The 16,657-nt window shown below is 44.4% G+C and overlaps 2 protein-coding genes across 2 annotated transcripts in view; both read left to right on the forward strand.

Annotated features, from left to right (window-relative positions):
• LOC148481534 (vomeronasal type-2 receptor 26-like) overlaps positions 1 to 4,590 on the forward strand; it is an 85,508-nt gene extending 80,918 nt beyond the window's left edge. Inside the window, exon 3 of the mRNA XM_088453292.1 lies at positions 3,718 to 4,590. Coding sequence (XP_088309418.1) covers positions 3,718 to 4,590 — 873 coding nt within the window. The remainder of the gene's footprint in view (positions 1 to 3,717) is intronic.
• Positions 4,591 to 5,475: 885 nt separating this feature from the next.
• LOC148481535 (vomeronasal type-2 receptor 116-like) overlaps positions 5,476 to 16,657 on the forward strand; it is a 100,923-nt gene continuing 89,741 nt past the window's right edge. The window contains exon 1 of the mRNA XM_088453293.1: positions 5,476 to 5,694. Within this exon, the coding sequence (XP_088309419.1) occupies positions 5,476 to 5,694 (219 nt within the window). The remainder of the gene's footprint in view (positions 5,695 to 16,657) is intronic.

The following is a 16,657-nucleotide window of genomic DNA, read 5'->3' on the forward strand; positions in this document are numbered from 1 at the left end:
AGAGACCTGCTGTACTCCTATGTCGTAGTTTATCATGATGATATTTTGATTTTTTCTTCCTCTCTGTAGGAGTATCAAGAACATGTAAAAGAGGCCCTACCTCACTTGCAAAAGAACCATTTGTACTGTAAGCTTGAGTAATGTGTCTTCGGGGTGTCCTTCATCTTTTTCTTGGGGTAAAACAACCCTAGCTCAAGATGGAAGATGGATTCCCAAAAAGGTACAAGCCATTCTTGACTGGTCCCGTCCTGGCTCCCTTAAGGCAATCCAAAGATTCCTGGGCTTTGCCAATTATTATAGACATTTCATCAAAGGCTTCTTCACTTTAGTAGCACCAATATCTGCTCTGACTCGTAAGGGGGCATTCTCCTCTCAATGGCCTCTAGAGGCTGAATCTTCTTTTCAATTATTAAAACAAGCATTCATGCCTGCTCCAATTCTAGGACAACCTGATGTGGATAGACCTTTTCTGTTGGAGGTGGATGCCTCTTCAGAGGCTATTGGAGCTGTCCTCTTTCAAGAGTTCGAGGATAATCAAGTTTATCCCTGTGGGTATTTCTCCAAGAAATGTCTGCAAGCTGAGAGAAATTACCCCATCAGGGATCAAGAACTGTTAGCTGTCAAACTTGCCTTCGAAGAGTGGTGGTATTTGCTTGAAGGTGCCAAGCACCCTATCACTGTCTATACGGATCATAGGAATTTGCTCTTCCTACAGAAAATTCATTGTGTCAGTCCTCATTTAGCCTGGTGGGTGATCTTCTTATCTCATTTCAATTTCTCTTAAACCTTCCACCCGGGAGCTCAAAATCCGAAAGCAGACTCCCTGTCACAATCCTTCTTGTCTGAAAGCGCTACAGAAGATCTTGGGGAGACACCTGTCCTGGAACCCAAAGTGTTTGCTGCTACTAATATTCAACCACCTCCAGGAAAGATCTTCATTGCCCAAATCTAAGGAAACAACTTCTAACCTAGGCTCATAAGTCCCGCATTTCCAGATATATGGGTATACTATTCACAAATCATGAAATTTCTCCAGCAATCTTATTGGTGGCATGCCATGAAGGCCAGAATCTCTGAATTAATCTCCTCTTGTACCAAGTGCGCTCAGCATAAGATTCTCTGGCAAGCACCCGCAGGTGAACTGAGAACTCTGTCCATTCCGACTCGGTCTTTTACCCATTTGTCCATGGATTTCAAAGCTATCCTGCCTGATTCTAATGGTTACTCTACAATCTTGGTCATGATAGATCACTTTTCTAAAATGGTGCACTACATACACCTCAAGAAATTACTGTCTGCCCCTGAACTAGCCCAGACTTTCATCACCCATATATTTAGTCTGCATAGACTCTTAACTAAGATTGTTTCTGACCAGGGAGTTCAGTTCGTGGCAACATTTTGGAGAGCCTTATGTTCTGCTCTACTAGTCAAGTTGGAATTCTCCACAGCCTATCACCCCCTAACCATCTATTAAGTTTGCTCCCTGCTTCATCAGTCCATTTACTATTATGGAATTGATCAATCCCATGGCCTACAGACTACAACTTCAAGCATATCTTAAAATTCCAAACTCCTTCCACATCTCTCTTCTACAGCCATTAGCTTTAGATCAATTTCTTCCAACTCTGCCTCCATCTCCCAAGATCCATATCGAGAGAGGAGTGAAGTTTGAGATTAAACTAATCCTGGATTCCCGATACTGCTATGGACAACTCCAATATTTGTTGGACTGGAGGGGGTATGGTCCAGAAGAAAGGTGTTGGGTAAAAGAAGAAGACGTCAATGCTCCCTGTCTTCTTCACAAGTTCCATGCTGAAACTGCTGAAAAACCCAAGAGGTGCCCAGAGGTCACCCGTAAAGGAGGGGGTACTGTCACAACCAGGGCTGCATGTGTCTGGGGCCAGCGAGCCTTACCTGTTCAGATGCTGTGGCAGTGTCCCTCTGGTGGGGGCGTGGGTATCTGCATACCTCAGGGTCATGCAGGCACAGTTTTCTGAATGCAGGTGTCAGTTTGTGTGACTTTAAGCAGCGATGCAGAGCGACATGGGCAATGCCATCTTGGATTTCAACAGGTGACTCGTTTCAGCCAAATCAGCCAGAGCATTATCAGGAATTCTAGCAACCATTATGCACTTCCTTTGGTATTTAAGGGCTGCTGAGCAGTCCTTTCTTTGCCCGTGCAATGTTTATCCCAGTGCAAGCTGAGTACTAGTTTTCTGTGCTCTCTTGCTGTTTCCTGTAATCCTCAGACCCTGCTCGCTCCAGACTCCAGTCACCCTCATCAAACCTCTGTGTAACAGCAGTGCTACTCCAGGCTCCCTAGGGGAGCTTCTGCTGATATCTGCCCATTTATCCGGTTACCAGTCGCCTGTACCCTGCGTACCTATTGGGTATACTTCTGTCTGGATCACCAGCGGGCCACTCAAGAAGCCTGCATCCTTCCAGTACCAGCAATCAGCCCTAAAAAACCTCTCCTTGGTTCCACCATGGGTCCAAGTCCTCTTTCACCCATGACACCCCTGACCTGATCCCATGGTACTGCTTACATCCCTTTGCAGGAATCCATTGTCAAAATGACTAATACTGTACATCAGACTCCATCCACCTCTCTGCTATAGGTGTGCACCAAGCCTATAAGTATGGCCAACATTCATATTATCCCAGCAAGACTTGTGACAGGGTCCTTAAGACTTCAGTCAAATAATTACCCTAATGCTATAAAATAACAGTACTCTCTCTGATTTATTCTTCCTCAGCTCCATCCAAACTCACACTGAGAGATTCTCAAAGAAAATGAGGTACATATTGTGGTTTGGTTAAACATTTCAGCCAAACAGAGCTCACATGGTCTTTTCTGCAACCCTAAGGATGGATGGGTAATAGGGCCCATACACCTAAACGACCAGCATAAGATCAGATGAATGAGACGTTTTCCCTATGATTCTCCCGGAGCTCCCTGGCAGTCCCTGCATGTTTGTGGTTTTTCTATCACAGGATCAGTCGTAAGATCGATCCTTTGTCTCACAGGTTCATCAGGGGCTCATCAGGGAAACAGTCATTGAAATGACTTGAAATGCCACATGATGGATCACATGAACAAAATAAACGGCACGATCCTCATACGGATACGACGGGCATGATGTGCTGCACATATGATCAGAAGACACGATTGAACGAACAGCGGCAGCGCGCATCGGATCGTAAGTTACTAAAAAAAGATACGATTTTCACAAGAACCATATTATGATTGCATGAAAATCGTGTAATCGTCCAGAAATCGTGTAGGTGTATGGGGGTCTTTATGGTCCCACACACCCAAATCTATGCTGGCTGCTGATTTATCATTTTGATCTCTCAAACCTTTAGGGCGGTTGGGTCTCTCAGACTGCACCATGCTTACTACCTCTTATACTGTGAACCAAAATATTGAAAACTGTGAACATGAAATGGTTACAATCTTTATCCTATGCAAAAACCAGGACCCAAATACTCTAATTTGCAGGGAAACCACCAATTATGTTTAATATTTACTCTCTGTAGATACTATGGGGACACTGCAGAATACACAATAAGAGCAGCCAGGAATAATTACTCCTATTATGGGAATCTCTGTCTCTTTTTAACATTTTCCTCTTATCAATCATTACATTTACTTTTGCAATGAATAAAAAAATTAAATATATTTACATAATTTTCCATTATGTTCTGTTCCCACAGATCAATTATGGAACCAGTGACCCTGTCCTAAGTGGCAGACAATTATACCCAACCTTTTACCGGATTGTCCCAGATGCTCGGAGCCGTTATGCTGCGATTGTGAAGTGTCTGCAACATTTTGGATGGAACTGGGTTGGAGTCATTACTCCAAGTGATGGTAGTGGGGACATGGAATTACGAGAACTGAGTACAATGATGACCCAGCATGGGATCTGCATCGAGTTGATCATTAAGTTTACTAATGATGATGACATTAACAGAAGAAAAATGACTGAGATTGATAAGTTAACTTGTAGAGTTCTAATAATATGTGGCATATTCTCCCTAAATGTTATAACATTTTTTAATAAATCAGAAAATTTAAATAAAAATATTACACTAATTCTGCATGAATCAGGGTCTGATATTAAGTACATGCAAGAATCTATATTTCTACCAGTAAATTGTAGCTTAATTTTCATATTGTCTCCTAAAAAGATGCCCAAAATTAATAGTTATATCAGCAACATAAATCCGTCTAATCGCCCAAATGATCCAGTATTGGAAGATATTTGGCTCCGGTTTTTCAGGTGTCTTTCCTCAGACAAATTAAAAAATGATTTTTATAAATATCTATATAAGTTTTCTGGAGTGAACTGTACTGGCAAAACTTATATTTTACCTGCATATCATGGTAAGAATGATTCAAAGCCGTATTACTCGTACATGGGCGTGTATGCGCTGGCTCACGCTTTGCAGAACATGAACCAATATAAGAGAAAATCTGAGACTTCTGGATTACGACAAACAGTAAGTTGTATGTACAGTAAATGCATGAAGATGACATTTGTGGTAGTGACTGTTGATAGTTCATCCAGTTGCTATGGCATTTAGTTTATGGAAAGATGACAAATGTCCAACTATCCAGTTTTTCCATCTTTATGGCCAGCAACATATAAAGGCAGCAAATAAATTACATTTGTTGGCAGAGCAAGAAATCCTGAAAAGCTGTACATTTCCCTGTCCCTTCCTGACCTGCTGTAACACTGGGCCTGATTCAGACCCGGTCGCAAGCGCTGAGCGCTCGCAACCGGGTCGATGTTTGCCCACTGGGCATGCGCATCACAGAACCAGCTCCGTCGTGTGCATGTGCGAGACCCGGCTAGCGACGGGTGCTACGTCACTCCGGGTCTCACACCAAAGGGGGCGAGCTGTCAATGGTGAGTGACAGCTCGCCCCATTTGAAGGGCAGGCCGGGGGGGTGGCCGGCCATATGGAGGCGTTCCCAATGGATCGCTTGCCGTTTGGGGGTGGCCCCACTGACATCACCAGTGATGTCAGTGGGAGAGCTTCCGGCTCTGTTAGAGCCGAAAGCTCTCTGAGGCTTGTGGCCATGAGACCCTACTACAAAGGTCTCGTCGCAAGCCCGATGGTTGTGAAGGAGATGACCTCATTGTAGCTTCTAGCTTGAATTTATATGATGATATATGATTAACAAACTTTTTGCCCTAAATTGACATGTTGTGTATTTGAAGCTTTATCTACAAGTTGACACAATGTATACAGCACAATCCCAGGTCATACGGCAGAGACATAATAGCATATATATTCTGCACTTATAGTTAGATCACCAATTATTCTGAATGAAATGTTATCATTGCCTGCAAAACTTACAGCCCAGTCTATGATGTAAGCAGGTGTATATGTGGTAATCTGTAACAATTTATATGTTATTATTTTATCATTCTCTTTTTTATTTCCCTATGTAAGTGGCGCTATATGAAAAACCTTCATTACACAGATCCCTCTGGGGAAGAGATTATCTTTAATGAGAGAGGAGATCTTCCCTCTACATGGTCTCTAGCAAACTGGGTCATTTATAGATTTGGCCATAGAATTGAGTTTGATATAAAACACTTGACCACCTTTGGAGAATCACTACAAGATGACCAGGATTATCATATCGAACCTGGAGATATCACATGGAAAAAAGGCTCGGTGAGAGAATATCACATGATGTTTGATATGATGCATCTGTATAATTGATTGAGTGAATGAATAAATAAGCTTATTGGTATGTGGTCAGCAGGTTGGCAATAATGATGTCACCAGTCACTATGTCCTCCTCACTATACCGGTGCCGGGATCCCATCATGGCTGACATCCTACTTACAGTATTTCACCCGTGCAGTTGTTATAACTTTAAACATGTAACCAGGAAGCGGCTTGTTTAAAATTATAACACCCAAACAGGTGAAATGCACTAAGGCAAATTTCATGCAAGTCAGGATGTGAGGTCTTCTGATTGACTGGTGACATCATCACTGTCAACCTCCCGTACTCATCCCAAACTGATTAATATCTTTCTCAACATGGTATTTAGTCATTGTCCTTCATCAATACAGAAAAAAAGATTAGCACCGGTCGGATAGCGCACTTAGGGCCTGATTCAGACCCGCTCGTGATCGCTGAGCACTCGCAAGTGGGTCGATGGTGCCGTAGTGCATATGTGCACAACAGAGGGAGCTCCGTCGTGCGCATGTGCGAGACCCGAATGGCAACGGCCAAGCTGTCACTATGGGTCTTGCACCAAAGGGGGCGTGCTGATGATGGTGAGTGACAGCACGCCCCCTTTGGTGGGCGTGCCAGGGGCGTTGCTGCCCAGATGGAGGCATTCCCATGGGAACGCCTACCATCTTCGTCCGGCCCCACTGACATCACTAGTGATGTGAGTGGGAGTGCTTTTGGCTGTGATAGAGCCAAAAGCACTCCTGGGCTGTGATACCGTACTGCAGGGTCTCATCGCAAGCCCATTGGTCGCGATGGTCTTGACCATCGCGACCATCTATTTGGCCGCTCGCATAAGCTGTGGGTGGTAACCCACAGCTATGTGAGCGGCCAGGAGGCCGCTCCAATAATAGGTGGGAGGGCTCTTACTCAGAGTGAGCGCTCTTGTCATAGCGTTCGGCTCTGAATCAGGCCCTTAGGCAGCTGAAAGGTAAGTGTCTAAAGGGTGTTACCCTCACCCACACACTTTATAGACAGAATACACAGACACCCTCCCTTCTGCGCCACATAAAAATTTCAAACAAAGGGTTAAGCCTTCTTATTCTGGGAGTTCTTTAAATTCCCTGTCAGGTAGAAGTCTTCACAGATATTTGTATTAATGAAAGATAAGTTCCCAAATGATGATACATGTAAAAATATAAATAAACACAAACTAGTGCAGCATAATCACAAAAAATACCATTTGCAAATTAAATGCATTTATCAGTAAGTAATTAAGCATTAATATGATGAACCACTGAAAATATAGTCCAGGAAAACCTAAAGAAAAGTCATTTTTTAATCCAAAATTTCAGATAAATAATCCATATGACACCAGGGTAAAAATATTCACAAACAGAAAATCCCAAATTGATGAGGGTGGCTTCCTACCAGAGTATGGTGTATAAGGGTGCACATAGACACTAGATGGGTGTCTCAAATCCCTGGGGAAACATCAGATCCCAATAGGCAGCCCGTCTTCTCCTGGTCTGGTCAGGTATGCCAATCTCCTTTCAAGCCAACGCGTTTTGAAAAGTCCTCTGATCTTTTTCAAGGCATGGGATTAGGTTTCTCCCTCCCAGATATTTATAGCCCTTGGGATAGTAGTTCTAATTACTGGGAGGAGCCACCTTCATTTACAAAGCATATATAAATACATTGAACAAATTAAAAAGTCAATCAACATCAACAGCATGCCCCCTTTGGTGCGAGACCCGGAGCGATGGAAAGCCCGTCGCTCGTCGGGTCTCGCGCATGCGCACGACGGTGCTCCCTCCGTCATGCGCATGCGCAGTGGGGAACATCGACCCACTTGCGAGCATACTGCCGCTCGCAAGCAGGTCTGAATGACCCCCTAAGATCGTTAATCGCAGGTCATTATAGTAATTGGGGGGGTTGCTGCATGTGCTGGATGTTCGATATCAAACATCCAGCACATGCAGGACGATCAGTCAATGATCATCTGATCATTGTCTGATCAGAGGCATCACTCCGTGTGTATGGAGCTTAAGCACATAGGTTACCTGCACACACCCCTGAGTAGTCTGTGTGAGAAACTGCTTGCAGTGTACTGCAGAGCAGGGTGAGAGACTTGGATCTGTATGCTGGGGTGTTCTGCTCTTCACAGTAACAAGGTACTTGGTGGTTCAGACACGTGTTTCACCCATGGAGCTTTCTCACAAGGAAGCACCTCACACTCAATCAGGTTCTTCCAGTTTGAGAGAGAGCGCTGGACCAAGAATCTAGTCTCAGTTTTACATTTGCAAACATGTTTACATGATTATATACATTTTATAGCATTTTTAAGTAAATTATAGCATAGAGGACATACTAATAAATCAACTTTACTTCTGATATAAAAAATATATATATTCACATTCAACTCAGTGTTATGGCAAGATCTAGACTTAAAAATTACAGAATCTCCAAGAAGAAGAACCAAGAGGACCTTCACAGCATTATCCCACCAGATCTGAGGGATATGATACCCAGCACTAATTGGGAAAACAATTTCAAACAACTGAAGTATTATTTACAACTCAGACCTTACAATCCTTGAAAACTACCAAAAATAGAAATTATCTCCAGGAGGTCCAAAACCTAAACTTTTTTCAATTTTCAATCTTATTATGGAGAATGTACATAAACAGTGGGAATCCTGCTTATTAAAGTGTTCACAGGATTGTATCACTATTCTAATAAAGCATAAACTTTCAGTTTTAGAAAAGTGTGAAAAGGAAAGAGAGAGACCCTTGGCAAGAAACTCTCACAGTGGGAACAAGACAACCATTTTCAGAATTGTTTTGACAAGATCAAAAAAGATTTAGAGAAATTTGAGAAGACCATTACTGAACACAAATGGAACAAATCCAGTCTTGATAAAAAAGATTTCTCCACAGGAAAAATCTTAAAGTGGAATCAGGAACTTAGAGCTACAGTACTTTAAACAAATGTTACAATTCCCACTATTCGCCATTTGAAGTAGATTACTCCTGTGAAGAGGACAACACAGAATCACAGACTCTGCCTGCCTGCCACGGACCCACTGATGTCATCTACATTGGCTGGTCATAGCCAGACACCGGCGGCCACACGTGGAGCTAAGAGCCAGGGCCCGGCTCAGACAAACAGCTCCCGGATCACAGCCGGGACAGACTCTCAGGAGAGAGGATGAAGGACGGGGGAACCGGATTTACTAGAAAGGGCAAGTGGACAAGGTGTTCTTTTGGAAGGGACCTTAGTGGATTACTCCCGTCATGTTATTGCAGACACGAAAGGACACATGTTATCAGCATAGGATGTCCCATCAATAGTTATTGCATCAAGCTGAAAGAGATATTGAAGGGAGATGGACATCTTTAACTTAGATGTGAGTAGGAATATTTTAATTCAATTTGAGTTTACTGAATCAACTGAATGGTTCTTCTATCCCTTTTTCTTGAGGAACAAATGTAAGAGGAATTGCATCAGAAAAAGAACAATCCTTGTGGGCCTAAAGATTGCCTGACAGTTACTTCAAGCTTCAAGTACATTTGTAAAGCAAGTTGTACCCTAAATGATATTGCACTTGCTATCTTTGGTTTGTTTGTATATCAATGGGAACCGTTCTCCACATCTCCACAGCCAATTGTCCCGGAATCTACTGGACAAGGGGAGGATGAGGAGGAAGGCATGGGAGTAGGAAGATGAAACAGAACCATCAGAATGAGATTCACCAATGCCTCAAACACAATTGTCTCAAACCAACAGGAGAATTTGATTGAAATCCAAAACTTAGATGATTTAAAAATGTATCAATCTATTCAATAAAACACTCTCTGCAACGCAAACATCATTACCGAAAAAAGGATTGACTCTCTCTCCTACCTCCATTTTTTACAGATTTAGCTGTGAGAATGATCTCTATCTGTATGGCAGGAAACTGATACAAAAATGTTCTTCTTCAGGGTCCATATGGCTCCATGGGGAGACATTGAGGTGAAAAGCCTTTTAATCCCAAGATGCTCCAGTCCTTCCCTCTATACCCTGCCCTCCGCCTGAGGGCACTTCAGTTTTGTTGGTGTCCGGCAAGGAGCTGGACCACCATTATAACAGGGGCTGCCTTATGCAGCCCAAGCTTTTATTTTTTTTCATTTTATTTAATTTTTATTTCTACCAGAAGGGTGAGCAGCACCAGACTGTCCTCAGGACATCTGTGCTGCCACCCCATCACCCCTCCGCGGCACTGTGACTCCAAGCCTGTGCTATTTACTCCCTTTGGGGATACAGTGGGGACTATCTAGCAGGCTCCCTGGACCCCCAGACTGCAGCTTGGAATCCAGGGGTCAAGTAAAGCAGAACCCTGTTTGCAGGTACTCACATAATATTGCAGTCTTGCCTCCAGTCTCCGACCACAGACCAGAGTCACTGATGTGAACACTGGGGAAGCAGCCCACTACTCCAATAGACCACCGGGCATTAACATACTGGTACAGAAGCATATATTAAGGCCAGGGGACCTGGTGGTTAAAGTCAGCCAGGGGAAAAAGGTGATTTCCCAGCTGCTCCTCCTTCACCCTCCGCCCTCTCAGAGACAAATGGCAGCCATTTTAGGCAAATAGACTCAAGAAATTGCTGGGTCCGATCTCCCTGTATACCTCTCCCAAGGGTTAAGTAATACAGTGCTATAACCAACCAGCCACTGTGGTCTGTGTAGTTGATATTAGTACACATTGCAGAAAATGTGATTTTTTTTTTATTTGTATGTGACTTGTGCTAGCTCTAACTTTTCCTTTTCTATACTGTCAGTCATGGGCAGAACTATGGGAGACAATGGAGGTGCCTTCTGCCGGGCTCCAGCTCTGAAGGGGCACCTCCTCCATTGTCCACAACATATTCACCCCACTTAGGGCTGTAAGTATGTACCCGGAGTGTACCATCATGGCCGCCCAATACATGGCACCTCTTCCCGGCCTATAATCTGTCTGCATGCAAAATGCTACATTACAGTGTCAGCAGCTATTATAACTTGCCTTCGGGCATCTGGAATGAAGCTATCACCACTGCTGACAGTTATAACTATCCCTTTCTTCTGCTGTACCCTGTCATACTAAGGTAAAGAGGGTCATTGTACCTCACATTTGTGAGGGCAATCACATACATGACACCGCGTTGCACACTACATGGTGCCATATTTAATGCGGTTGCACACCCCCAGGTATCTTATTTTGCACTTGTGCAACTAACTTGTGCCTTATAAAGTGCTGCCACTCCAGGGGGCTTCTATTACTGCAATAACACACTATATTGTGCTACATTTATATACATATATTGCACTGTTGCACATTACCTTGTGCCATATATAGCAGTGTTGCATACTACATGCTGTCATTTTTAATGCTGTTGCATACTATGTGGTGCCATATATAGTGCTGTTCCATATGTTATTGGGTCATATATAGCATGTTTATACACTACATTGTGCAATAGTTCACACACTGCACCATGTTTACTGCATTGCATCATTACTATGACGGGCAGAGGAAAGAATAATAAAGAATAATAAACAGCCTCGGGATCCTGTCACTATTTTGTTGTCCTGTAAAGCCTGCTCAGTGGGTTTGGCCCCAGGAGACTTTATTCAGGATGGGCTTTGCACTAATTGCTACACAGCCCCTGGTCCCTCAGCCCTGGTGTCTCTCCCTCAGGACCATCCCTGGGCAGCCTTTTCACAGATGCTGGCAGAGAGCTGTCCCCATAGTGGCTCCCCCTGTGGGATGGCCACAGCAGGTACTTCCTGCAAATCCTTTGCCTCCCCCATGGGTAGACATGCTGTATCCCTCAGTACAGAGTTTAGCTAATACCTCTACAGCCTTGCAGCAAATGCTACACAAGGAAAAGTATTTACCTACCGACCCTCTAAACAGGCTCTGTTCTCCTTGCAGTCCACTCAGTTATCTGATTCGGACATATCATCTGGAAGACGCAGACCTCTCTCTGACTCCATATAGCCACCCTCTAAGCTAGATATATACCTGCTCTTGTTAGAGCTGTAAAATCCATTTTACAAATTGAAGAGGCTGAACCCACTCCTAAGAAAAATAATGCACTTTTTAAATGACAAAAGATAGTTTTACCAGAGTTCCCTCAATCAGACCAGCTATCTGATCACATGAGTGAAGCATGGAATATACTGGTAAAATGTTTGAAATCCGAATATAGGGCCTGATTCAGAGCCACTCGTAAGCGGCAGCTCGTTCGCTCCGAGCGATGTTTGCCCAACTGCGCATGCGTACGTATCGTTATACGCATGCGCGAACCAGTCAGTGCAGTCAAAATTCATGTGCTCACAAAATAGCAAATGCCTGCTATTTTGAGTGACAGAATAAGGGTGGTAACAGGGGAAGGTGCTTGAAAACAGGGAGTGGAGATCTGATCGCAGGCGTGCTTAAAGGTCAAAACGGGCATTTTATGGGTGTGCATATTTAAAATAGCAGCATCATTGACCACGTCACTGGGTTTTTTTTAAGCCAGAACTGCTCGAAAAATTGTCGTAGCAAAAACCAACCACAAGAATAGCGAGCAGTTCATACCCTGTTCGATGTACTCGATTAATCTAATAAATAGCGGACATGACGTAGGATGCGAGCGGCCAGGGGGCGTAGTTTTCCAAAAAACGACCGCAAGTTTTGTTCTCTCGTTCAGACCTAGAGGCGTGAACAGAAGGCAAACAGCGAATGGTTCATTTGAATAGCCACCCCTAATTTCAGGCCGAGTGAGCGCTATTTGCGTCCGGCTCTGAATCAGGGACATAATTCAGTACCATTTGCCCAATTCCAGCTATCGATTGCAGTAAATGGGAAGTTCCCCCACCAGTGAATTCTCATAAATCTTGTTTGGTTAAAAATGCTGGGTGGCAAAAGCCATTGAGAGTTGGGCAGAAGCTCTAGAAGAAACATTTCCCTCTGATGATTCATAGGATCAACTATCTTATGTATCTCACATTAGGGATGCAGCCTCCTACTTAGGGGAGGCAGCTATGGTTATGGCTCTCTTGGCCTCCAGGATATCTGCCACTTAGGTAGTGGCCCGTCATATCATTTTTCTAAGTTCCTGTAAAGCAGGTTAATATTAGAAACATGCTCTGGAGTCTCTTCCCTATTTGGGGGACATACTATTTGGTCCAGAGCTAGATCAAATTGTGACTACTATGGCAGTTTAAAATACAGCTTTTCTGCTCTCTACATACAATACAAAGCCTTGGACATCATCCTTTCGGTCCTTTTGCACTCAAGTAAAAGCCAAAGGTCAGTCTTTTCCATGTCACCAGATGTCAGCCAAGGCCTCCAAGCCTAGGGCCAAACAGTCGTGGGCTACAAGACATCCAGCAGCCAAGTCTATGGATAAGCTTGCAGACTGACGGTGCAGGCCTCTCCCTGGGGGCTCCCAAGATGGGAGGCCGACTTGTTTAATTCACCCAGATTTGGCAATAGACCACGTCAGATGCTTGGAAGTGGTCTCCCACGGATATGACCTCCCCTTCCAGAGCAACCCCCCAATAGTTATTTTGCACAGGACCTCCATTGGGCTCAAACAAGCCCTGCTGCTCCATAAAGCCATTCAGTCCTTACTGAATTCAGGAGTAATAATTTGGGTCCCCTCCTCACATCGGTGCCAGGGCTATTATTCTACCCTTTTCTTAGTTAAGAAGCCCAATGGGTCTCATTGGCCTATCCTCAATCTCAAATCTCTGAACAAGTTTATCAGGGTGCCCAAGTTATACTGCTACTGGTGATGCTGCTATTGTTGCTGCGTAAGGTGATACATCTACCCAGTGGGCAGTCACAGTCATATAGTCCTTAGTCTGCCCTGTTCCACTTGTCCACATGTCCGTGGTTAAGTGGTCATTGGTTACAACTGAATTTTTTAGGACACTGAGGACACTTTTTCTGACATCTCTGTACATTCTCGGTATCGCCTGCCTAGTGAATTGGAATCTAGATGGGATTTTGTACCGGGGACACATTACCTCCATCAATTGTCTAAATCCACCTGCCCTAATGGCGGATACTGGATGCACATCTAACACCAACATAGCTGTCAAGTCCTCAGTTATCCGCTTTGCAACAGGATGACTGCTGTCATACTTCATTCTCCTCGCTAAGGAATGTTGGAGGGTCAATTGCCTTTTAAAAGAAGTAATATGTTCCAACCTCCTCTCTGGGATGATGAACAACTCCAAGCAGCAGCAGTAGGTGTAACAATGAAGGATCCTCCGGAGTAATCCCAGATTGGAGAGGCGTTAGTCATGCCAGTGACATGGCCTGCAAGACTACTTCCGATCCTCATTGAGGAGGAAATTGATGAGGAGGGAGTTGACTGTGTGGTTTGCAGGCACTTGGATACAACAGGACAAAGGGATTTATGTGTCCCTGGACTGCTTATGGTCTTAGCCACAGTTTCTGAAATTGACAGTAACTTTTTATGAATGTGCTGCAGGTGATGTATAAGGGAGGATGTTCCTAGGTGGTTAAAGTCCTTAAACATACTTATTATACCTTTACATAAGCTACATTTGGAAGACATTTGTTATCTGATTTAGATAGAAATATTTCCAGACCAAAGAGGTGGAATTTTTAGTCTTCTACCAGGCATGGACCGTGATGGACTTTTTCATCCCACGGACAACAACTGTCTCCCCTGGTGCCTGATGTAAACAAACCACATCACCATCAGAATCCTCCTCGTCAACTTCCTCCTCAGCGCCAGCTACATCAATATTCTCATCCTGTTGTACTTCTACAGTGACATCTTCAATTTGAATATCAGCAACTGGACTGTGGGTGCTCCTTTCAGCACTTGTAGGGGGCGTGCAAATGGTGGAAGGAGCCACCTCTTCCCATCAAGTGTTGGTATAGTCAGGCATCGCAACTGTCGACACACTTGGACTCTCCTTCAGGATCTGTGATATCTTCTTAGAACGCAGTTATTTGCTGTGCTTTTGCCAACTTAACTCTTTTCATTTTTCTAGCGGGAGGAGGAGGGCTTCCATCATCATGTGAAGCTGAACCACTAGTCATGAACATAGGCCAGGACCTTAGCCGTTCCTTGTGACTCCGTGTCATAAGTGGCATACTGGCAAGTTTACATTCTCCTCAGACGATTTCAATAAATTTTTTGGGGTAATTTTACTGAACTTTGGCTTTTTGGATTTTACATTCCCTCTACTATGACATTGGGCATTGGCCCTGGCAGACAAAGTTGATGGCATTTCACTGTCTATGTCATGACTATTGGCAGCAGCTTCAGCACTAGGAGGAAGTGGTTTTTGATCTTTCCCTATTTTATCCTCCAAATTTTTGTCCTCCATTATTTTTATGGAGTGAATAGCCCCGGTATAAATTACCCCTACACCACATAGGGCAGCCCCTGTAAAAAATATTTGGACTGAATAAACAGCACAGGACAGCACCACTGTACTGGACTAATATAGCAGATCAGGTCACCCCCCAGACTGATACAGCAGCACAGCACCATAGGACTAGACTGATATAGCAGCACAGCACCATAGGACTTGACTGATATAGCAGCACAGCACCATAGGACTGGACTGATACAGCAGCACAGCACCATAGGACTTGACTGATATAGCAGCACAGCACCATAGGACTGGACTGATACAGCAGCACAGCACCATAGGACTGGACTGATACAGCAGCACAGCACCATAGGACTTGACTGATATAGCAGCACAGCACCATAGGACTGGACTGATACAGCAGCACAGCACCATAGGACTAGACTGATATAGCAGCACAGCACCATAGGACTAGACTGATATAGCAGCACAGCACCATAGGACTAGACTGATATAGCAGCACAGCACCATAGGACTAGACTGATATAGCAGCACAGCACCATAGGACTGGACTGATATAGCAGCACAGCACCATAGGACTGGACTGATATAGCAGCACAGCACCATAGGACTGGACTGATACAGCAGCACAGCACCATAGGACTGGACTGATATAGCAGCACAGCACCATAGGACTGGACTGATACAGCAGCACAGCACCATAGGACTGGACTGATATAGCAGCACAGCACCATAGGACTGGACTGATACAGCAGCACAGCACCATAGGACTGGACTGATATAGCAGCACAGCACCATAGGACTGGACTGATATAGCAGCACAGCACCATAGGACTGGACTGATATAGCAGCACAGGACAGCACCACTGTACTGGACTAATATAGCAGATCAGGTCACCCCCCAGACTGATACAGCAGCACAGCACCATAGGACTGGACTGATATAGCAGCACAGCACCATAGGACTAGACTGATATAGCAGCACAGCACCATAGGACTTGACTGATATAGCAGCACAGCACCATAGGACTGGACTGATACAGCAGCACAGCACCATAGGACTAGACTGATATAGCAGCACAGCACCATAGGACTAGACTGATATAGCAGCACAGCACCATAGGACTAGACTGATATAGCAGCACAGCACCATAGGACTAGACTGATATAGCAGCACAGCACCATAGGACTAGACTGATATAGCAGCACAGCACCATAGGACTGGACTGATATAGCAGCACAGCACCATAGGACTGGACTGATATAGCAGCACAGCACCATAGGACTGGACTGATACAGCAGCACAGCACCATAGGACTGGACTGATATAGCAGCACAGCACCATAGGACTGGACTGATACAGCAGCACAGCACCATAGGACTGGACTGATATAGCAGCACAGCACCATAGGACTGGACTGATACAGCAGCACAGCACCATAGGACTGGACTGATATAGCAGCACAGCACCATAGGACTGGACTGATATAGCAGCACAGCACCATAGGACTGGACTGATATAGCAGCACAGGACAGCACCACTGTACTGGACTAATA

Source organism: Taudactylus pleione, unplaced genomic scaffold (genome assembly GCF_031769625.1).
Source record: "Taudactylus pleione unplaced genomic scaffold, aTauple2 ptg000575l, whole genome shotgun sequence".
NCBI classification, from domain to species: domain Eukaryota; kingdom Metazoa; phylum Chordata; class Amphibia; order Anura; family Myobatrachidae; genus Taudactylus; species Taudactylus pleione.